The 24,232-nt window shown below is 36.9% G+C and overlaps 1 protein-coding gene across 2 annotated transcripts in view; it reads left to right on the top strand.

The window, feature by feature from the left end:
- Positions 1–24,232, top strand: part of EFL1 (elongation factor like GTPase 1) — a 139,115-nt gene that overhangs the window by 51,338 nt on the left and 63,545 nt on the right. For both annotated transcript variants that reach the window (XM_059912335.1, XM_059912336.1), the window contains exon 15: positions 906–1,044. In XM_059912335.1, the coding sequence (XP_059768318.1) occupies positions 906–1,044 (139 nt within the window). The remainder of the gene's footprint in view (positions 1–905; positions 1,045–24,232) is intronic.

The raw sequence follows: 24,232 nt of genomic DNA, 5'->3' as shown, positions 1-24,232 counted from the left end.
TAATTATCTTTGTATATGTTATGTCTTGGACGTTTTATTCTCCTCACAGCACAGGCACAGTGCCTTGGGCCTTTCGGTATCAAAGATAAGTTGGTTCCTTGGTTGAAATGCTTTCAGGGCACTTGCATTTATATGGAGATCACTGAATTATTCGAGACAATGTCTTGAATAATTTGAGACAGTATCTCCATAAGAATAAATATGATGTAGGGGGAGTTCATAAATCTCTTATCCCTGTAGTATATCTTTGCATGTGAGTGTGCTGTGTCTTCTCATGAGTCCCTAATATTTCACAGCATGCTCTCTTCCAGATGAACAGTGTAGCATATAATATCAATAGCAGTTGTTTGGCCATTACATGGCATGTTTATTACGTCTAACTGCTCTTCCAAAGTTACTCATTTTCATGTCTTACTCAGCACTAGCACCAGCCCTTGTTGAATGCTTAAAGGACATTATAATAAGATTATAATTGACATGGCATTATAATAATATTATTACAATTTTAAGTGATAATAGTAATAATGAGTGTTGAAATAATAGCATAGTGGTCACCAGAACTGGTATATGGCATGGTTCATGTAAATACTAGCAAAGGGCTATGGGGATTTTTGTTCGTTAATGTGGTGCTACCAGGTCACAACAGAATTTATATTACTTAGCCATAAAGCTTATGATTATGTGGAATTCTTGACAATTTTTGAATATTTGAGAGGTTTCACTATTTCAGAATTTATTCATAAACTGAGACTTATTTTTGTATCATGCCGTTTCAGGTACATGAAATATGACTGCACTATATCTTACTTTTGAATAAAAGTAACTTTGTAGGTATTAACTAATCTTTTCATTTGATGCCTTCTAACTTATCTTCCTTTATTTATTTATTTTATTTTTTTGCCTAGGTGCCATTAGGCTTCTCAGCTCCATTAGATGACCTTCCCCCAGTCCCCCACATGGCATGCTGTACCCTGGAAAACCTGTATCTTCTGATGGGAAGGGAACTGGAAGATCTAGAGAAGGTACCTCCAGGAAATGTGCTAGGTAGGGTGGTGTTATGTATTATATCTGTAGTCCATTCTGAGAGATTACCTGTCACACAAACTAAGTGAAGTCTTCAAAGGAAATGACTTTGATCTCGTTTTTGGTTTGTTTATTTTTGTCTGGTGTCCTTAGGCTTTAACTTAGTGCATTTGAGTAATTAGCATGTACAGCAATAGCTTGCTGTAAATTATGGTAGTTCTACTTAAAAAAAAAAGTAATCTGTGAATGCTCTATCCTAAGCTGGAGTTCCATTTGTTTGGGAGCAAGAAGGAGAATTCCTGCTCACATTAAAGTCAGTCTAGATGAATAAGACACTTCTGGTTCTAAATTATCGGAAACTATTCTGATGTAAAGGTCTATTTTCTCGCAATATTTTTTATCCATTGAATGTTGCTTTATATTATATATCCATAAATACTGCTCCTTATCTCCATAATGTTTATTACTTGCTTGGCTTCTGCTCTTTGTGTGCAGAATTCACATTTTAAGGTCCTTAGTGCAATCCTAAAGACTTAGCTTAAGGAATTTCCCTTGGATCATCACAGGAACCTGAGTGTGTTGTGGAATGTTGTATCCCATTCTGAACCCTTAGGGTCCTTGTCAGCTGTAGAGCTATTTATTGGGTGATTGCTTGGGCTGGGGATTCTTTTTATGTTTTAGAGAAATGATCTAGACTACTGGTCCAGAACAGCTGGATTTTGTCCACTTTAGTCCGGGAAATATGCCAAAGCATTTTGATGCTCCCTTGCTGGGATACATTCTTTTTAAAACTTTTTCATTCCTTTTTTGTTGTTGTTTTGTTTTTTTGGTATGAAATTAGTAGAATTTCTAGCTTCTCATCAGTGTTACCCATTCTTTTCACCCCTTTGGAAAATGCTATTGAACCTTAACAATTGATATAACTTTACAAGCTTCCGTAGCTAGCAAAATATTTTATCAGGAAGGACGTGGGAAGATGAACAGAAAACACCCTATTTTTGTTTATAAGCCTTCCTTGGGATTACTGTATTTCTCTTGATTCGATTAATTTTGTTTCTTAAATGGAAGGTGAGGTCGAAGATCTCTTAACACAATGTTCAAGTGAAAGAAAAGGTATTGAATAAAGGGTTGAATGAATGGTTTTTATAGTATCCCCTCCAGTTAAGGCTCATTGTTTGTGCTCTTTCCCCAGTAGAGGTTAGGAACTTGACATGCAATAGTTCTGGTTTCCTTCTTTCTGTTTCTAGATTTCCATATGCTGTTCAGGACTGAGGTCAGCTGGGTTATAAGTAGGGAAACCGTCTCTCTTTCATCTGCCTCCTAAGGCAGCCCTTAACTCTGCCATCTGCTACAGGAGACCTACTGCAAGTTAAAACTGTCTTCGTCTTGGAGAAAAGAGACATGCCTCATTCTCTTTTACTGATCTTTTAAAACATTTTGGGGTGTTGGTACGAGCTAGGGTGGTGGAGGTGATTAAACATTCATTTACCAAATTCAGTGATTAAAAAAATAAGATAGTTGGACACCCAACTTTGGGACAAAATGGATTAGGGAGAAAAGCCAGATTTATTTCGTTTAAGAATTAGGATTGTATTTAGCTGCAGGTAATCAAAAAACCAACTGCATTGTCTTAAACTTCACTCAGTAGGAAGTTTAAGATAGAGGACAGAGAGTTGAGGGCTGGTGGGATGGTTCTCCTATGTCATCAGGGAGCCAGGTTCCTTCTCTTTGCCTGTTTGCAATCCTCAGCATGTGGCTTTTGTCCCCATGGAACCAAGATGGCTCCTGCATCTCCAGGAATCACATCGACATTCCTGGCAGGAAGAGGGCACAAGGGCCAAAGGCCTTCTCATAGCACTGATGTTTTTATTTGGGAAGAAATGCCCTGTTAGTGACTGATGTATATATCCTCATTTCTTTGTAATTTTGTCATGTGATCACCCCTAGCTGCAGTGGAGGCCAAGGATTGAGTCTCTTATAGTCTCTACAATTAAGGCAAGGTATATTGGGGTTGTGAATGGCTTTTGAATAGCCAGTCCGCACTGTCAGCCACATTTCCTCCACATTGCCCTGGTGTTGCCTGAGGCCCCTTCATTAAGGTTCTGTTTCTTTACATTAAGGAGGAAGATAGTCTTCCAGAATGATTATAAATGTAGCATTGAAGGGGTTGGAATCCAGCCAACCACTTTGACTTACCTTCTGAATTGAAGCAGACAGTAATTGTTTTCCTTCTGTTAATCCAAATCTAATGGAGTCTCATGCCTGACTAGAGAACATGAGTATACCAAAATTCTGGTCATAGTTTTGCCACTAACTAGTTATATGGCCTCAGGCCAACTGTATAACCTTTCTGATCCTCAGTTTTGCCACATGATTTGGACTAGAGAAATTTTTACCAACATTTCTTATAGTAAAAATAGAACAGCTACTTTAATTTCTTTTTCTGAGAAGACTATGGACTCCCAGGGCTTCTTTTGTTATATTTATCATACGTTCTAAACTTTAAGGACAGAACATTAAATAGCATTGTATGGATACATTTTATTGCTGTAGCTGTAAAATATAAACAAAATTATATTTTGTACGTCTTGTTTATAAAATACATGCATACAAATGTAAAAATAAAGTACAAACAGAATTCAAGTTTAAAATTGCCATTATATTATGGCAGGTTGACATTTCAGTGAGGATGGAGTAAGATACAAATTCTTAATACTTTTGTCATGAAAATCTTCCCTGGATTATGTCAGTATACCACTGGTTGAAAAAAGTCCTGAACTAGATTATCTCCAAGGTTCCCTCAGACTTTAACTTTTCAGGTTTGTGTTTTTTAGAGAAAAATCTTATTTTAGTTATTAGGATATTTCCCTTCCTAGTATTCCTTAGAAGGAACAGTACATTTTTGATATGGTTACTTGGTTGGGTTGAGAACCCATTTCAGTGGCTCTATCAGAACATGTTGAACTAGTTACTAGCCTGAGAGTCAGAATTACCTTTTGTAAGGCAAATTTCACTTGTTTATTGATTAAAAAACTGGAGCATATGTAGCTGTAGTAGCAGTTTCATAAGCCAGGTGTTTAATAAAAGCAACCTTTCAAAGCTAGGAGTAAGTTTAAGGCAGGACAGAGGAAAAGGCCAAGAATTCTGGTATGTTAAGAGGTGAGAAGCAAACAGAACAAGAGAAAGCTAATTGCCAGCAAGGGTAACAAATGCTGGGATTCTAGCTATCAGGTTTCTATGTCAGCATTGTTGTTTACTTAAAACAGGTTTGTCTTCCTGTGGCAGGGGGTGGGCAGGGGGTGAATGGAAAGAATAAGTTGAGTGGCTGAATGTGGTTGAATTAATCTACATGTTCCAGTTATCTGTTGCTGCATAATAAACCACCCAAAGCCTAGTGGCTTAAAACAAAGGCACTTGTAAATTTTTCATGAATCTGCAATTTGGACATGGTTTGGTGGGACAGCTTGTCTCTGTGCCACATGGTGTCAGTTGAAGTGCTCAAAGCCTGGGTGCTACAGTTATGTGAAGGCTCTTTTCACTCACTTGTCTGCTGTTTGATGCTGGTTGTCGGCTGGGACCTTTTCTGGAAGTGGAACTGGGGCTGGAGCATGTGGCCGCCTGGCTTCCTCCCAGCATGGTGGCTGGGTTCTGCAGGTGAGCATCCCAATAGGGAGAGCCAGGAGGGAGCTGTATCAACTTTTATGACCCAGCCTCTAAAGCCTTCAGTCTCATTTCCGCCACCTTCTCTTTATTAAGAAGTGAGAGTCGCTAAGACGGGTCCATACTCAAAGAGAGGGAACTAACTCCACCTTTGCTGGGAGATATGTCAAGGAATTTGTGGACATGTTTTACGATGACCACACCACTAATCATAGATAATTTCTTGTTTCCTTTTGTATTTTAGCAGGCCCGTGGTAGGACACATACTGCAAATTAAGACATAGCGATGTTCATAGTGATCAGGCAGGCCTGTAAACTTCTTTTTCACTCTTCCTAACTTAGAGAAAAAGTTACAATTCTCATTTTAATAAGAAAATAGTAGAGTGATATGACCGATACCCATATGCTTTTCATCAGAAACAATACCAAGTCAGATTTATCAGGTGCAGATGAAAATTTTTGTTGGGGAGGGAAATGAAAACATTATATGGCATTCTTGAACAAGTCAGTGTAAAGTCTAAAGGAAAGTTCCTTTATTGGTACTTGAAAAATGCAGATTTCACACTTGAACTCAGCTATAACTCACTTGGAATACTTACACCGACTAAGTGTGGTTAGATTTTATGGTCTGGAAATAGTCAATTTAAAGTTTAAAATCATTTAATTCCAACCTGATGTTTGAAAAGTTGGTATAGATGGGACCAGAGAAACCTTACTGTGTTGAACACACAATAGTCTTTTGTTCAATTCTCTACTGAGAATTTCTCTAAAAATAAATGTTTGCTACAGGCGCCTATTAAAATGTGAGGGGAAATTGAATTAGGATTCCAGATCTTTAGCCTTTTCTTACACACTTCTAGATCTCTTCCATATGGTTAAATCTTTAAAAATTTCAGGGACATATTCTAAGAGGAAACATGATATTCCTCTTTTTGCAACATGAAGAAAATAATAAATATTAATTAGCCTTTTCCTGAAATGGCTTTAGTTTTGCCGTGGTTGGTTGCTGGGTTGATAGGAAATCAGTGTGGATTAAATGGAGAGAGGGAGTGTATGTGTTCTCCTTAGTCATGTGGGGTGACTGACGAGGCAGAAGCCATTGAAGGGTTTTACTAGCAGGTTTGATTTGATTATTTCAAGGGAAAGCTCAGCAGTTTGTGACTCTTAAGCCTTTGTAGTACATTTGTAACACTTTAAATTCACTTACTAGTGAATTTCTTTTAAATATGCCTTACTATCAGCATTTCCACTTGGAAAGACTCTGTTTTAATCAGTAAATAACCAGCAGCCTTACTAGTCATTTCTTAGTATTAATAGTTCCAACTGATTTTAGTAAGTTTTCTTTGCAGATGATAATGAATTTGTTCTCCTGTTTCCTAAGAGTTATGTGTCTTATTTCTTTTTATTTTTATTGCCTATAAAAGTATGATAAATAATAGTTATAGCTGCTGTTCTGTCTTATTCCTTCCTGACTTTAATGAAGATATTCCTAGTATTTTAGTGTCAGGTTTGCTGATGCCTATTGATTCATATCTCTTAATCATGCTAGGAAAGTTTTGGGTTTTTTTTAAAAATCAGGAATAGATACTTAATTTTTATTGATACATTCTCAGCCTCTGAAGACAAGGTTATAGAGCTTTTCTCCTTGCTATAATTGATATCATGAATTATATTTATTTCCTGGTTATTAAGATGTCCTTGTATTTCTAGAAAAAACAGTACTTGAGCATTTTCATATTTTCTCCATGCACTGTTAGATTCAATTTTCTAGTATTTCATCCAGACTTTTCTTGTATTATTAATAAAATTGACATTATTTTCTTGGTGTCATGGTAGTTCCAAAATGGGAAGCGTCCATCTTTTCTACCCTCTAGAGCTGCACTGTCCAATTGGTAGCCATTAGCCATATGCCATTATTTAAATAGATTAGAATCGGATAACATTAAAAAAGTTTACTTCATCAGATACACTAGTCACATGTCAAGTGCTCAGTAACCACATGTTGCTAGTGGCTACCATTTTGGACATTGTTATTCTAGAGACATTTCTATAGAATGTGATAATCATCATTTCTTTGAAAGTTTTGAAATAGTTCACTTGTAAATCGTCTTGGCAGGGCACATAAAAAGTTTGATTCTTTCAATCTGGTAGACTGTCTTTCTCATGATCAATTCTATGTTTGTGTTTTCTTTATTTCTTCAATATATAAGTTTGTCTTTTTTATTTTGAGGTCATAAGGCTTATATGTGAATTCTAAGGGTTATTTTTTTTTTAGAAGTTCTTTTTAAAAGATGGTTTTCAGTATAATGTGGGTCATGATAGAGATATATTTGAAAAGTTCAGGGAAGCTAAATAAGAATTATCTCTTACCATAGGGATAACCACCAGTCTTTTTTTTTTTTATTTTTAATCTGTGTGTGTGTATATATATTTTTAAATTGTGATAAAAATGTAATGACACAACATTTACCTTCTTAACCATTTTTAAGTGTACAGTTCAGTAGTATGTTTTTAATAAAAAAAAAAAATCACACTTTCTCTACTGTTTTGTAACTTGTATGTTTTTCTCTTGGAGATAATCTCTTCTCACAATATTTATAGCTTATTCCCTTGTGTTTAAGTATGTTTGCTGTAACCCTTAGAACAGTGCTTAAGAGTGGTGTCTTATTCCTTTTATAGTATAGGAATTCCTGTAAACATTTTAGTGTTTCTATGAGATTTGATCTGGATAGTCTTTACAATTAAAATAAAGTATCCTCCTGTTTCTGTTTACTAGGTTAATTTTTTAAATGTGGATAGATATTGAGATTTATCATGTGGTGTTTTCCACATCTTTCAGGTGATACATGTTTTTCTCTTTTGACCCACTTATATTGTGAATCACATTAACACGTTTCCTAATATCAAACCAGCTTTGTATTCCTGGAATAAACTATTTGATGAGTATATTTCAATATGTTAATAGAGCAGTGAATTCTATTTGTTAGTAGTTTTTCTGTAAAGTGTTTATAGTATTTGTAAGTTTGCCTGATCTATAGTTTTTTGTATATTTTATATTTGTGGAATTTAGATATCAGCTTTCTACTAGCTGCATGAAGAAATAACAAATTAGGGGATATTTTCATTGCTTCTTGTTTTGCAAACAGTTTAAATGACACAGGAATTTTCTGGCCCTTAAGAAGTTTGATTAACACCATGAAAGCAACTATACCTGGTTGGTTGTCAGTTGTGATTTGATAATGTTATCAATTGTTATTGTCCCTTTCTTTTTTATTCAAAAGAGTTGGTTCATTTTTTTTCTTTTTTTTTCAAATGAAAGTATTTATAGCCTGAATCTTACTTATAACTTTGGCTGGATTTCTTTAGTTTTATATGCATTATTCTTTTTATCATTACATTTTTATACACACTCTAATTCAACATTTTTCAACCAGTGTACTGCAGTTGCACTTAAATGTGACAAGCTGTTGATCCCTTTAGTCCTTAAGGCAGCTGAGCAGGTTATGAGATAGCTGGAGCCCTCTTGTCTGTTACCTAAGATCGAATTGTTACCATATGGTTTAGTAAAATGCTTATTTTAAGATGTGTCTGTTGAATCCTCATTTTCACTCACTGGAGTAACTGGCTAAAACTACATAACTTCTTTTGAATAGATAGACTAATACAGCTTCATAACCTAAGAATTGACTATTAATAAGCTTATTGCCACTCTAGATATTATACGAGAACAAATGATTATGTGATGGGAATTTTTTTCCCTTCCGTCTCCAAATATGATAGTCCTCTTTTACTCTTAAATAGCACTTATAAAATAGAGACCAGCTTGTCACAGGAAATAAAGGAAGAGGTAATTGAAACAGTTTTTGCTGAAGTTTTTCAGTTGAAGAAAGGTGCGACACGGGTTAATGGTTTGAAGGAGTGGTTGGGTCAAGGCAAAGAGAGAGGGAAAGTGTGTGTGTGTGTGTGTGTGTGTGTGTGTGTATAATAGAGTTTGATAATAGCTGTTTTTCAGAGAGAAAAAGAGGTAGTGAAAGGGGAAAGATGAGGGATGCAGTAAAATGTTCAAATGGTTAGTGGTATATAGAATATAACCTCTCTCAACTCAACAGTGTAAAAAACATGGTCGGCTGGTGAGAGTAAACAAGGCTTGGGAGGGAATAAGATTTTGAAGCGTGTGATAATGCATGGAGAAACCATAGTGAGCAGTTGCTAGCAGATCATCAGGTTGTACTTTGACTAAAATAAATGGGATTGCAGTGAGGCTTTGGGAAGACACGGAGATGGGAAGTCCAGTGAGTATTGCTCAGACATGGAAACATAAGATTGGCCTGAGTCGAGTGCCCGTCATAGAGGGACTATATATTGGCTATTGTTAGACATTTTGCAGCTGCCCCAGGTCTAAACGTGGAGGAAATAACCACTGAGACCTGGTTGGCCGGGAGGGGGCAGGCTCACTTGTCATTGAGCCACCTCATGTAAACTCAGCTCATAGGCTTGTTGCAATTTCCTCATTTCCATTTGTCTTTGGCCCTACCAAGCCTATTTCAGATACAGTAGTTGAAAAAGTGAGCAGTTGTATTTAGAACTTACACATAATAGTAAACGTACTACAAGTCATATTCCATTTCAAGTGATATTGGAATCACACTTGTGAGTTGAATAATTATTTGTATAATTGTCATGCCAGCACTGGGGAGGCCAGAGCCTGGAATTTAGCTAAACTCATAAGATACTGACAGATCAAATGTCAGATATAGGAAGCTGAAAGCGTAGGTGGTAATGGATAAAGCAGAGGTCAAGTTTAAGAAGCTGATGGTGAGACCTTTGACCTCTTTTCTTAGTATTTTTAATGCATGACAGAATGGGGAAATAATTTGACTTCCGTAAATGGTTAAATGAAATTTGGGAAGCAATCCTTGATGATTCACACAGTAGTCTTGTTGACAAGGCCAAATTTGGTTTTATCCAGCTGACGACTGACTGTCAAGATACTCTCTTATACCCCTAAATTGATACCATCCATTGGAGTACAACTTGGCATTGTATATCAAGAGTTTTAAAGATAATTATATCTTGAAAAATAATCATATCCTTTGACCCAAAAGTGCTACCTTTAGGGATTGATTCAGAGGGAAATAATTAATATTGTACACAAAGATTTGGCTATGAAGATATTTATTATAGTCTTGGGGGAGAGGGTAAATGGTTAAATAGAATTTTAAAAAATTTTTCCAAAAAGAAAGGTATTTCTGCAAAGACTATGAAGATAGTTTGAAGGAAGCTGATTTTGAGTGATAACAGTAACTATGGATTTTGAGTGGTGGCAGTAATTAAGAAGGCTCGACATCTCTTTTGGTCTTTTCAGAAAAGATGAAGTATGTGGTTTAGAGGAAGGTGTGATGTTGGAGGGAGAAACATGTTTCTAGTATGACCTAAAATGTGGCAGACCCATTAGATGTGAAAGTAATCAAAGAAATGCATGTATTTTAAAATCATGAGATATTGTTTTATAACAGTTAGAATGGTGGAATTCTTAAAATCTGGCAGTATCCTGTGTTGTAGGGATGGAGCAGTGAAAACATTTATAAACTGTTGATGTAAATTGTTAATTGGTACACCACTTTGAAGAATAGGTGACGGCAAGACACAGCAATTCCACTTTTAGGACTATATCTTAGAGTAACTTTTAAATCTTGCAAACAAGGAAACATGTACAGGAATTTTCATAATAGCACTAATTACGATAGCAAAAAAATGGGGGGAGGGGAACCACCTAATTATCCATTGACAGAAGAATGGATAAGTAAATTATGGTGCAGTCATAAAGTAGAATATTATACATGGATGAAAATGAACTACACTATAAATATCAACTTGGGTCAGTCTCACAAATAGTGCATTTTAAAAACAAGCCAGTTGTCAACCATTTATGTAAAGGTTAAAAACATGTAAATATTGTATATTGTTTAGAAGCAGATACATATGTAATAAAAAAAATACATGAAAAGATAAACAGCAAGTTCAACAGAGTAGTTCCCTTGAGAGAGGATGTGATTGGGAGGGGTAAAAATTATTGGTAATATTCTCTTTTGTCAGGTGAATAGTGAGCCTATATTGTCTGTTTTATTTTTCTTTTTACCTTTTTTATACCTGAAATATCATCTAATTTTTTTTTTTTTAAGTCAGAAAGGAAGACCATGTTAATATCTTTCTTTGACACCATTGGTGCTGTTTTATAGAATTTATCCTGTTGAATTGAGTGGAGAGGTACGAAGTACATGGGTTGGAAATAGGATACTCTGGGTTAAAATTCCAGCCGAGCAACCCTTTAGCTTTGTAGCTTTGGGCAAGGTACTTACTGTGATCTTTCACTTCATCTTGCAGATGAGGATAATGGGAAGCAACAGGATGATGCCTCTTATTTTGTTTCAGAAAATATCACAAGGCAACATGTTAATTAAGCAACATGGTTATTACCATTGATTTCCATGGGAAATATTATCATTAATTAATTGACTGCCAGTTGTCACACTTGTTAAGAAAATAAATCATAAGTGAAGCACGTAATTGTGAAGATTAAAGAACACTTTTCTAATTTAGCATGTCACTTATTTAAACATTAACTCTTTTGATCTAATTGAAAAATTCAAGTTGGCTACCATAAACATTCTGGGGAAAGTACTCTGTTGTTCTTACGAAGTCTGTCTGAAAAATGTCCTCCAAAAAATGTAGGTAGAGAAGAAATCAGATGCTTTGGCTCTTACTGAAACTACTTCTCTGAGTCTCCCTCTCATCCTTAGTTATTCAGAGTTAACAAAGAATCAGAACTTCTGGTAACGTCTTCAAGAGAAAGCTTGAGGTAAGTAGAGATGATAGAAGGAATCAGTTTCCCGGAGAAGCAAGGCAGAAAGGGTGAATTCTTGAAACTTCTGAATTGACAACATGGATGTTAGAACTCCATTCCATTTGCGTCGGAGCCTGACTCCAGAAGTGTATGTTTTAGAGGAGGAAGAGTGGCTGAGGCAGAAGGCGGTGGCTTGCAAGTTGGAGGAGGTAGAGAATTTTCTATTGAGAAGCATGTATACAAGTTTGAACACAAAGCGAAGACATACGCAGACGGGTGGTGGTGTCCCAGATACTCCGTGAGAGGCCGCATCACGTGCCTGGTCAACAAAGCCATGAGCTGTTCGGGGTAGATTCAGAGTTAAGGTTTGATTTTTGATTTTTTTGTTTTTTTTTTTTTGCAAGAAGGTTTTAACTATAAAAATAGTTATATATTCTTCTGAAATGTTATCCTGAAAATATAGTGATTAATAAATATAAAGCACACCACAAAATAGCAGTATAATTTGTTCTCTTAAAATAAAAAGAAATATATTAATTTTTTTAAGCTGTCATTTGTAAGGTAAATCCTTAGTTGGATCTCTGGAATTGTATTAAGAGCAGTAGAAGCTGAAAGCAACTAGGTTCTGCCCTGGAATAAAATATATGGTGGTCTTTTAAAAAGCACTTGGCCTTTTTCCAGTTTTATAGGGTGGGGAGGAGAGCCAGTACACCTTCTATTAGGGAAGGAAGTCCCTTTCTCCTTCAGTGGTGGGCACTTAGCTTATACCATCCTAACACTTCACACAAGCTAATTTGGGGGGCAGGGGACTGACTGCAAGTACCTTAAGGGGACTGGGCCTCATAAGTCTCTACACTTCATTCAGTGAATATTGGTTGAAGGAATGAATGAATTAATCAAATTATAAGATCACTGAGCTTAGGTGAGAGAACACATGAGCAGCCAGAGCTACTTGGGGTTTATCATTTATTTCTTCAAAGTTTAAAATGTTCTCAGGTACAAAAGGAAGAGTGTGGAAAACATTTCTTTAGAAGCGAACACATTTGCTTTTCATCATAATTATTCTGGAATTTCTTAGGTGAGAGCAAAGTCCTGGCTTGGTCTGAGCATTTCTCATTTAAGGATAACAGGATAGTGATGTTTTAATGTGATATGATCATCCGGGGTCCCAGCGGCAAGGTGACGTTATCACTGGAAATTCTTCATTTGGCTCATGTAGACACTGAAATGAATTGCTCCTTCCTGCACTCAGTGTATCCCAGGTGTTCTGGGAGATTCAGAGGGCATATTCTGGGCTGAAAAAGGCTTTTTGATGTTGGAGAAGCAGAGATATTGAGTCTTTTTCTGTTCTTTTCTGTGTGCCTTGGTCCAGTCAAGAGAAGAGCATTGTTCTAGGCTTCGTAAAGGCCAAAATTGCCTCCAGGCGCCAGTTGAGGCCCCTTTCTAGCCTCCTGAGCTAAGGGAGTTCCCAAGGGAAGGCAGAACTCAATCGCCTCATAGCCTAGAGAGCTTGTCTATCCCCACGTGTTATTTTGTACCATATTCTCAGAGGTGTGATTTGTAGGGACTTAAGCTCCACTGATACTTTTCCTCTTTTTTTTTTCTTTTTTCTTTTTTTGTTTAATTCTCTTATTCTCTACCACATACTTTGGCTGTTGTACTCTTTCTTGCGTTGTTCTTTGACCGTTTTATGTTACATAACCCTCGTGTGCCCAGCCAAGCTCTGGCATGGACCAGGTTACCCGTAGGCCAGATATTCCAGGTTTTTTTTTTCCAGATGCATAACTGTTGTGCCATCACAGTTTATTAAATAAACCTTCCCCCCACCCCCAAGTTTCACTACTACTTTTGTCACTGTTAGAGTCCTACAAATACTATAGTAGTCTGATTCTGGGCTCTATTTTCTATTCTGATGTATTTGCCAGTCTGTATTGTTTGGTTTCAGTCATTCTTTCTTAATCTGGTTTTATCACTTTTCATTTTAGTAATTTTTTTGGCTCTTCTTGGACATTTATTTTTCCATATGAACTTGAGATCATTTTATTTAATTCCAGTAGATTAAATATCTATGTTGAGACGTTTTATTTACAGAAGTAAGTTGCGATCACCTTCTTTCACTGTAAAGCTCAGTAAATATAGAAAATACTAGGTGAACTACCTTCCCAGGGGTATTCACTGTAGGTGTTTAGAATATACAGTGTAATGTGTATTTTTCCAAACTTCTGTCCAGGCATAAACACACATTCATACATACACATGTTTTATAGTAAGAAATAATTTTATGTGTGTGAATTTACAAGTTCATTTGGGAAGGATTGACATCCTTATCATATTAAGCCATTTCTAGTGATGGGGGAGCTAAGGAAGGGGCTGCGACTTAACCCAGCTCTGTGTTGTTCTGGTCTCCTAACTTTATTAATACCAAATCATTTTAAACCATTAAATTGTACCAATACTAGCCTGTTTTGGGGAGAAGCCCTTTCCATTTTCATATAAGCTCTTTTGTTGTGAGCCCCAGGCCTGGCTGTCTCAAATGGAGCCAGCTGGCAAGCAGCCAGAATTACTGCTTGTGCCCCAGGGTCTTCCCTGACATGAAGACATCTGCCCTGGGCCTTCTTACTCTGGGGTATTTATGAGGTCCAGGATCTCTTTTATTTTTTAATTTGTGGAGAGACCAGTTGCTCTCCTTGTGGCATAAATTAATTCTGGGATGCCTGGGTGACCTTTAATCTAGCTCCATTTTTCAAATTTTCTGGCATTTGGATGAGACCTTTTCCTGTGTTGACATAGCCTTTCCCTAATTTTTACCTTTCTTTGGGCATTTCACTTGAGATTTGGGGGTGGAGGGATTTGGGGAAGAGAGGAAGGGATATCAATATCTCTGATAAGCCTTCCTTTCTCAGGATCCAGAGTGTCTTAAAAGAAAAAAAATAAGATGGAGTTTTTTTTTTTCTTTTTTGAACTGTTGTTTGCTCTGAAAAGACAAACCTTTGTTTGCTTAATTTTATAGCTTAGTCATTCTCTCACATACATGGATTTCATGCTTACTGTATGTTTGGTTCTATATTATCCAGTAGGTTAAATTTCTTATGCTGGGTGCTTAAATTTAATCTTCCAAATTATTTATAGGCCCTTCACAGTTTTGATCCCATACTAGTCAATAAGGTAGCCTCTTACATGAGAAAAAGCACTAGGTATGCCAGCTGAGACCTCTGGCAAGTTGGCTACTTTTGTGGGGACTTCCAGACCTGAAAGCATATCCATAGAAAATAAGGTTGAGTCAGGTGATCTCCTATGATAAGCCTTTCCTTCTCTCTTAGTTGGTTTTCTGGGAACCTTCCTAATTGCTCTTATCTTGGGCTCTCCTACCTCTTTTAGTTGCTATGCTGTTCTCAGTATCCTCTTTGCCCTTCCTCCTATCTGTGGATTTCTCTAGGTGTCATTCAGAAAGCCAGAGGTCCAGAGACCATTTGACAGATAGGAATTCCATCCCTCTAAAGGTCTCTTCTAACAACCAGGAGCGTTGTAAAAGCGGTTCTCATCCTGTTTGTATGTACAAGGACCAGCTGCACATGGCTGTGCCTTAATAGAGGTCCAGAATGGTTTTCTTGGACTTGAACCAACTCAGAAGCAGTGCCACTTTCTCTGAAAGCCCAAGCGATGATCATCATTTATACCAGCCTAGATTTCTGGGCAGAGGTCGAGTGGGCTAATAAGTCTGCTCTCTGAAGCCATCAGGGGATATTGAAAGGCATCTGCGGCCAGTTTGTTCCTGCTCTAGCAAGGCCCACGGCCTCACTGAGATGAACACAAGGGGGCAGCCTTTCCCATGGATTTTCATCATATTGGAAAACAGAGGAACAAAGACTAGGGTGTCTGTGTGTGAGCGCGTGCATGAGCCTGTGCTCTGCGCCGGAGCCCCTGTGTAAAATTTGTAGCCTGTGCCTTTGTATTTATAAAGAGTATTAAGCTGGTGGGTGAAGGGCATATGAGTGCTGAGTAGGTTTTGTGCTTTGCTGGACTGAAGTTTGTTAACACAAATAGGATTCTTCTGTGTAGGCACTATGAACTATACCCTCTTGTGCAGGCCAGAGTCTTGCAAACATGCAGGCAGGCATCTTTTATTATCAGAGGTTGAGATGTCTGAATCATTAAGATAAAGAAATTGAAATTAGTTTAGCGTGCTGTTTGAACATGAAGAATGATTTCAAAGCAGTAATTTAAATTTATTTTGGCCCTTTCTTTCTTTCTCCTGCCCCTCCTACCTCTCTTCCAAATACTAAAGGCATTGTTTCATTGTATATTTTTTTCCATTTGGTTTCCTCTTCACCTTAGAAATTGAGTTATGACTCCTTGGGTTGTTTCTAGTTGAAAAAAGCATTACTATGAAAATGTATGCTGCTTAGTGGGCAATGAAGCAGCATATAAAATACCAGTAATATCCTGATCTCCCATGCAATTAGAAGCCTTCAATTTTTCTAAAATAATAATTTCACTTTCTAAACAGTTTACACAACCAATGTCATTGTATTTGCATATTTTTTGTTAACTGATACTAATACAGATGGCACATATATAAATGTACTTGAAAGATAATATATCAAACTAGATTTAACCAATATTTACTTAGCACCTATTGCATGCCAGGTGTCCAGTGACTTGGTTTTGTTTATGTTTTCTTATTTAAGTCTCACTGCAAACTTGAGTGTGAATTTCCTATCTTCATTTTGCAGATGAGAAAACTGTGAGGTGGTTTTGACTTGCATAGCAAATCACACTATCCCAGCCATCCCCTAGTAGGCAGATTTTGTGTCCTGTACCGTTGTGTAGCTGAGATTATTTAGAATATGTCTGTTACTGATTCTCCTCACTTTCTATGATTGTTAAAATGAAAATATGCTATAATGATTTTTGGCATTTCTGCTTATTGAGTCCTGAGTTTCATGGTTCATGTAGTCCGGTCTCTTCTTCCTATAAAAAGCAAGTCTGAGACTCAGAGAGAGACTGGGTCTCCTCTAAGCTTGGGTAGTGAGAGTTGAAACTAGAACCCAGGTCTTTCATTTTATAAGGGGGGAAAAGAAAACTGTTGGGAAGGACAGGAGGAGAAATAGCTTGGCTCCTCTCAAAAGGGAGAAGAGAGAAGTTGTGAACAGTGAGACTTTGCCAGTTTTACCCAGTTTGGAAAGAGAGACCGTAAAGAGGTGAGATAGTGAGACACCCCCCCTTCTCCATCCCCCTCATATTTCCTCACTGCTGATGTCACACACCTGGGAGCCTATGCTTGTTTTGTATCCATACCTCATAGAGTCTTCACTGTCTGCTTCCCCCCACCTCAAACCCTGTGCTTCACTTCTCACCACTCCTGAATACATCAGGATTTTAAAAAATTTTATTTTCAGATATAATTGACATTTAACAGTGTTTATGTTTAAGGTGTACACATGTGGATTTGCTACATTTATATATTGTAATATGATTACCACAGTAGTGTTAGCTAACACCCCTATCATGTCACATAATTATCGTTTCTTTTTTATGGTGGGAACAATTAAGATCTAGCCTCTTAGCAGCTTTGAAGTTTATAATACAGTCTTGTTGTTTGTAATCACTATGCTGTGGTTTAGATCTCCAGGACTTATTTATCTGCTAGGTGCAAGTTTGTACCTTTAAACACCATCTCCCCAATTCCCCCTGGTAACCATTCTATTCTCTGTTTCTCTGAGTTTGGCTTTTTAATATACTACATTTAAGTGATATCATGCAGTGTTTGTCTTTCTCTATCTGACGTATCTGACTAAGCGTAATGCTCTTAAGGTTCATTCATACTGTTGCAAAAGGCAAGATTTCCTTCTTCTCATGGCTGAATAATATCCGTGTGTGTGTGTGTGACAACTTCTTTATCCATTCATCTGTTGACAGACACTTAGGTTGTTTCCATATCTTGGCTATTGTGAATAATGCTGCCATAAACGTGGGAGTGCAGATTTCTCTTCGATGTCCTGTTTTCATTTCTTTTGGATGTATACCCAGAAGTGGGATTGCTGGATCATACAGTAGTTCTATTTTTAATTTTTTAAGGAACATCCATACTGTTTTCCATAGTGACTGAACCAATTTACATTCCCACTAACAGTGAATATATCAGGATTTTTATACCTCTGTGTTTCAGCACATGCTGCTTCTTTTCAAGTGTTCTTTTTCCCTTTACTACCTGATAAACTCAGATTCAAGACCCAGTTCAGATGCAGCCTCTCTGAAGCCTTCCCCACCTTCTGTAGGCTACATCTGGCTCCTTCCTTCGGGTTCCTATACCTCTTTTAATACATTTCTCTTAGAACATTTATTCCATTACATTGTTTGTGTTTTCAGTTGGTGTCTCTAAGCTTCTGGGCCAAGGATCGTCATTCTTTGGGCATCTCTGGTGTTGAGCCCGGACCTGTTACACAGTGGGTGCCCTTTACTAGGACACATGTTCCAGTGCACGTGTAAGTGAATAGACAAATGGCTGTGTGCTACCCTCCCAGTTGCACCTTCTGAGCACAGAGATGGAATAGAATTTTGAGCAGGAGGAAAGGAGAGTCTATGGAAGTTCTAGGAGCTATTATTACAATTATTCATTAGTTTGCTGGCAATTTGGCTTTTAGATTGTATATGGGAAAATTGAGGGACTACAGATCAGAAAGGGAGAATGGAAGACCAGAGTACTAAGAACTTGAATTTCCAGCACGTGACCACCAGTCCTATGCTTCTGGTTTGCTTCTTTGTTGCCTCTGATAGTCAATGTATTCACCAGGAATTAATTTCTCCCAAGGACCCGCATTAATTTAGAGATGTAGAACTTGGAGTAGACAGTAGGCTGGGTGTCATGTGAGTAAGTATGGCTGTTTGTCTTTCATTTGTAGGCGTATTAATCTGCCCAGATGTGGGATACCTTAGGGCTGTTCACAGCCTGAAATCTCATAGCTGTAGAAGAGTTTGTAAGTAATGTAACATTGGTCTCTTCAGGTCTTACAAAATATCTTCATTTTTTTGAGTAACTTTGTTTTCTGGATTTGTTTGGCCTGTAAAAGTCTAATTTTCTACATAAGTCTAGTATATCCAAAGTGTTTTTTTTTTGGTAATAAATTTGGAAAACAATTCCCTTTATGAGGTTAGGCAAGTTTATAACTGAACCCAGTATGTTAAACCTATGTTAAAATATAGAATTGCCTTTAAAAAATAAAAAACCTAAACAAGTAGATGTTAGTTTACTGGTGTAATTATAGGTAAGTTGTATATATTCACTTTAAATGATATAAAAGTATTTCTAAAACTCACAATATTTGACCAAATTTAAATTTATTTTAAAATGTAACAAGTCTGTAGCTTTGTTCTTTGCAAAAATTGTAGAAAGAATATTTTTGTGTATCCTATTTTGTTTTCCATTTTTTTCAGTATGCTTCATGATTTTCATATTCTGAAGGGAAGATGATCATTTGAACCCATTAACTCCATCCGCCTTTCTTAGTAAAGCAAACTTTATTTTTATAACTAGGGAGAAGTCACCACCTGGCTTGCTCAGGACATCCTGGTTTATGCCTGTTGTCTTGGAGAAGTTATTAATAGCACCCCCTTTCACTTTTGTAAATGCTAGTTTGGATGGTGAATTCTGTTGTCACTCTAGTTATGACTGATATACTTTGTCCTTAATTGTTTTACTTTATGCTTGGTTTTAATGCTGCTTTAGTGCGTATTTTACTATATTTTCCTGTATTTTTAGATACTCTTATGTTTTAGAAGGCATATCCTATTTTTAATTCTATTAATGGCTGCCCTTTATGTTTTTCAAATCATTCTTTAAAAGAGTCAACACTGAAATGTTACTTGTGTATCCAACCAATTTAAGACTTAGACTATAAGTTCTTTGAGGATGGTACCTGATCCTTGTATCTCTGGCAGTATCCAGCAGTATGCTTTGAACTAAGTGAGTGCTCAAGAAATACTTGTGGAATGAATCTGAGAAAACAGTTTGGCCTGATAGAAGGAAGGCTGAATTTCCATCTCGTCTGAGAATAATGTCCTTCAGGTAAAGGAGCTGGGATTGAGCTGGGGCTGAGGATCCAGTCAGTCCCACAGCACCACTGACCAAACCCAGTTTTGGAAGAGATTCCATTTATCTTGTTTTGTTACTTGGAGACTCTCAAATAAGTTTTCAGTAAACTCTTTTTCAATTAAAGTCCTTTCTGGAAGATGACACTCCTGCTAAATATGAAGGCAAAGGAGTTTTCCAGTGCGAGGCAGAGAGAGAGCAGCTCAATTCAGCCACCATGGCCACCAGCAGTGTTGGTGACAGCGATGTGTCTAGAGTTAGGAGAGTAGGCTCCAAGTTAGGTGGGAGAGACCCAGTGGGAAAGTAGTTGGAGAGCCACACAAGGAATTCACAGAAGAGATTTCTGTGAGCACATCCAGTTGGTCGGGCCATGTGTATTTCTTTTTTTTTTTTTTTAAAGAATTCTTTTTTTACTTATTTATAATAAATAAATTTATTTATTTACATTTTATTTTTGGCTGCGTTGGGTCTTCGTTGGGACGAGTGGGGGCTGCTCTTCGTTGCGGTACGCGGGCTTCTCATTGCAGTGGCTTCTCTTGTTGCGGAGCACGGGCTCTAGGCGTGTGGGCTTCAGTAGTTGCAGCACACGGGCTCAGTAGTTACGGCACGTGGGCCCTAGAGCACACAAGCTTCAGTAGTTGTGGCGCATGGACTCAGTAGTTGAGGCTTGCGGGCTCTAGAGCACAGGCTCAGTAGTTGTGGCGCACGGGCTTAGTTGCTCCGTGGCATGTGGGATCTTCCTGGACCAAGGCTTGAAAACATGTCCCCTGCATTGGCAGGCGGATTCTTAACCACTGTGCCACCAGGGAAGTCCAGGGCCATGTGTATTTCTAAAGAATAAGTTTGGCTTCTTAATTTGAAAGCTAGGTGTATTTAGTAACGGTTAACCATTTATGAGCCAGAAGAGGGAAGAATGTCCTTTTTTAGAATTTAAGTTGCAAAATATGCTGTGTACTTTATCATGATAGGCAGTTGACAACACCAGAAAAAAATGAGTCTTTCTAAAGGCTTTGCCAAATTTTAACTCTAGCTAAGTGCCTCCAAATTTAGGCAGAATATGGACAGCTTAACTGAGCTTACATGTAATAATGCTGTAGACTTTCATGACTAAAAACTTTTGATATTTAGAAAGTGTAGTAATCTTTGAATTTATATTCAGAGTGTAAGGTTGCTTATCTGCAAAGCTGGAAGGCGATCTAATTGGGTGTAAATAAGGAAGGCTGTGGATAAATTGAGTACAGATATTCTCTGAGTCCTAAGTTATTAGGTAACTGCTTAGCATATGATGGTTAGTGCTCAATAAATACTGGTGAATCTGTGTTTTTTTCCCCTCTAGCAAGTATATTTGATCATAAAATTCAGTATTCAATTTTCAGGATCCAATAATCACAAACCATAGCATAATCCTACGGTGTTTTCTTTTTCTTTTATTTAAAAAGATAAATACAATTTGAATTGTTTTCTGTTTTAAAAGTTATATCCATCCTTTGTTAGCAGATTTAGCTGGTACATTTTAATTTTTATTTCATTCATTTGGGTTTCAAAAGTAATACATGCTTATAGTAAAAATCCAAACAGTATAGAAGTGTCAAAAATTAATAGTTTCATTTCTGCAACTGCTTCTCTGATATAATCATTGCTAGCAAACCAGCATGTATCCTTCCATAGCTTTTCTTTATACAGCTTGCACTCGTGCGCGCACACACACACACACATTTCATTTTTTGCTTCTTTCCTTTGCCTTATAAAATTATTGTTGAATATATTGTTAGTTTAGTACAGTTCAGCAGATGTGTATTGGGCTCTTGCTCACACAGTGTCAAGAGGCACTGCACTATGAGTGCGTATAATCTCTTCTGACACATTTTCAAATTCATTAACTATTGTTAATCCCCTGTCAATTCATGTGGGGGCTTCCTGCCCATAGTGTTGTGAAACCCAAATAAGGTAATGTTTATTAAAGCACTTAGTTAAGCATAAAGCACTTATTTAGTAAGCATGATGATTACTAATAATTATTTATGGGTAATTCTAGTTTTTGTAATTCCTAAAGGACAAAATGGTACATCTGCTTATATTTAATTTATTTTAGTAGGTTCCATACATTTCTGCACCTGGTTTTATTGTATTTGTTAGTTTAAGATGCAGTGTGCCTAACCTTCTTTGCCTCAACAGATGTTTAAAAAAAATCCCATTAGTTGTATCTTCAGCCATCCTTTTCTTCCATGTTCTTGGCTGTGTCTTGGCCATATATTCCTGGATGGATGAGAGTGAGGCCATAAATTTTATTCAGTTAACATGCATGTGTTAGAGTCTAAGATTCTTTATGGTTTGTATTCCATGTCCATTGTCATTGTGATTATTTTATCACCAGCTAATTAGTTACAGCCAGAGATTTTAACTCTGCCACAAGTATAAAGCTATTCCTTGTCAGAAAGACCGCACGCAACTCTTGAAAAGTTACTTTCAAATTTGATCACGTAATTTCCAAATGTCCTCCAATAAAGTGAGCATGATGGCTTTGTGAGAAAAACTGTGGCACTCGACCAAAACCTCTCAGTTTGTTTCTAATCATGTATGGATGGAGTGTAATTTGATTAAAATTGACTGGACTGAAATGATCCCAGTAAGATGCAGAACTGGATCTGGATTAAAGTCTCACTATTTTCTGCCTTTGTCAAGATTTAAGGGAATCATTGAAATGAATGAGTTTGGGATTTCATGTCCAAATCTATTTTTAATACTACTACCATATGTTTTTATAGCACTGTATGCTTTTCAGAATGCTTTTATCTATAGTATTTGATCTGTCAGTCTGCTTTTAGCTTCTATATTTCAAAGGCCAGTAATGGTAAGGTTGGAAGTAATACCTATTAGACTAGTGACTTTGAAATCATTTCCAGGTGTTTTAGATAGGCTACATTTGAATGATGAAATTTTAAACTTTCTTTTCTATAAAAGAAAACTTTACTGCTTGGAGTAATCTTAGAAATTAGCAGCTCTTCTGTTGTTCTCCATTTTTACAATGAATATATATAATTTACAGAGATGTGGATAATAAGTCATATGCTTAGGGAAAGCTGTGGATGCAGCCAAGGAGAAAAGAGGGGGCAAAGAAAACTGTCAGTTTTCCTTAAGTACCTAAAGAGGTGGAAATACATTTTAAATAATTTTTATGACAGATAATCCTTTTTTTTCTTTTTTAAAAATCACAGTAGGCATGCAAAATAGGATGGAAAAAGTCTAGGTGAATCAGAGAATCAAATAATAGCTGTGCAGCATATATTTTGGGGACTTTATTGAGATTTTACTTGTGACCTAGTATCCACTTTTAAAATGTTCCACAGACATTAAAGATAATTTTTGCATGCCTGTGCACAAACACACACACACCCATACGCCCCTATTAAATCAGTATTATTGCTTATATTACTCAGGACATGAGAAAGATATTATTTGAGACAAAAGTTAAACCCTCTTCTCTGATTCTACTTGCTGGCCCTTTCTTATACCATAGAGATAATTGCATCACCAAGATGGCAAAGAAATTTTCAATAACTCTAAACTCCTCCCTCCTCATTTTGTGAAGACTCAAGATGAGAACAGAAAACCTGTGTACTATCTGTCACAGTTTATCACTCAGAAAACTAACATGGACACTTCCTCTCTTCGAGTGAACATAGAAGACACCAACGGACATACAGAAAGATACGGCATTTCAGAAGAAAAAGACCAGTTTGAGCGACAAGAGTAAATAGGACTGTCTGACCTGGAGAAAACTTAGAAAAATAAATTATCCAAAGTAAGATTAGGAGGGTGTTGCATTGATAAAACCAGAGTTGATAGTCACGAAAAATAAATGATCTGAGAGGAGGAAAAATTACTGGAAATTAAAAACATGGTTGTAGGATTTTAAAACAAAGTGGTGAGGAACAGATTCAGTACTGAAGAAACCTGAATCAGTGAGTGAAAAGAAAGCTAAAGAAATTCTAATAGAACTAAAAAGGAAAAAGATTAAAATTCTGAGTGAAAAGATTGGAAACATGGAAAATAAACACAGAGAATTCAGTATAGATGTGTATACGAATGTGTGTGTGTGTGTGTATGCGTCTACACTAGAAAGAAAGAACGGGAGAAAATTTTCTGTGGACTTGGGCCCTCATGGTGAAAGGAAACCCTGAGTAATGGGTGTAGTTACGGATGGGGGGGGGGGTGGGCAGGGCGGGAGAGAAAGACTCTTAGAAATATTTCAAGAATAAGGAAAATAGTCCAGAAAATCCAGGTAGTTTAAAGCAGAATACCCACTAAACAGAGAAAATGGAGTCAACATCAAGCTTCTTTTTCTGTCTCCAGAACTTTGAGAGGGAGAAAAATGTGATTCATGACTTCTCTAACCTTCTGGGCTTATTTAGTTCCCCCATTAGAATGTATGCTGGATTCACTAGGTATACATAAAACACTGTACTCTATGTAAAAGTCAGATTTTAAAATCAGATTCTAGGTCACAAGTAAAATCTTAATAAAGTCCCTCAAATATAAACTGCTCTGGCTGTTATACTATAAAATAAACTAAAACTTGAAATTAGTAATAAAAAGTTACTCAAAATAATTCTCAC

Source organism: Balaenoptera ricei, chromosome 2 (assembly GCF_028023285.1).
Source record: "Balaenoptera ricei isolate mBalRic1 chromosome 2, mBalRic1.hap2, whole genome shotgun sequence".
In the NCBI taxonomy this organism is placed as follows: domain Eukaryota; kingdom Metazoa; phylum Chordata; class Mammalia; order Artiodactyla; family Balaenopteridae; genus Balaenoptera; species Balaenoptera ricei.
The sequence above is the reverse complement of the archived record's forward strand: the minus strand, read 5'-3'. Positions and strand labels throughout refer to the sequence as shown.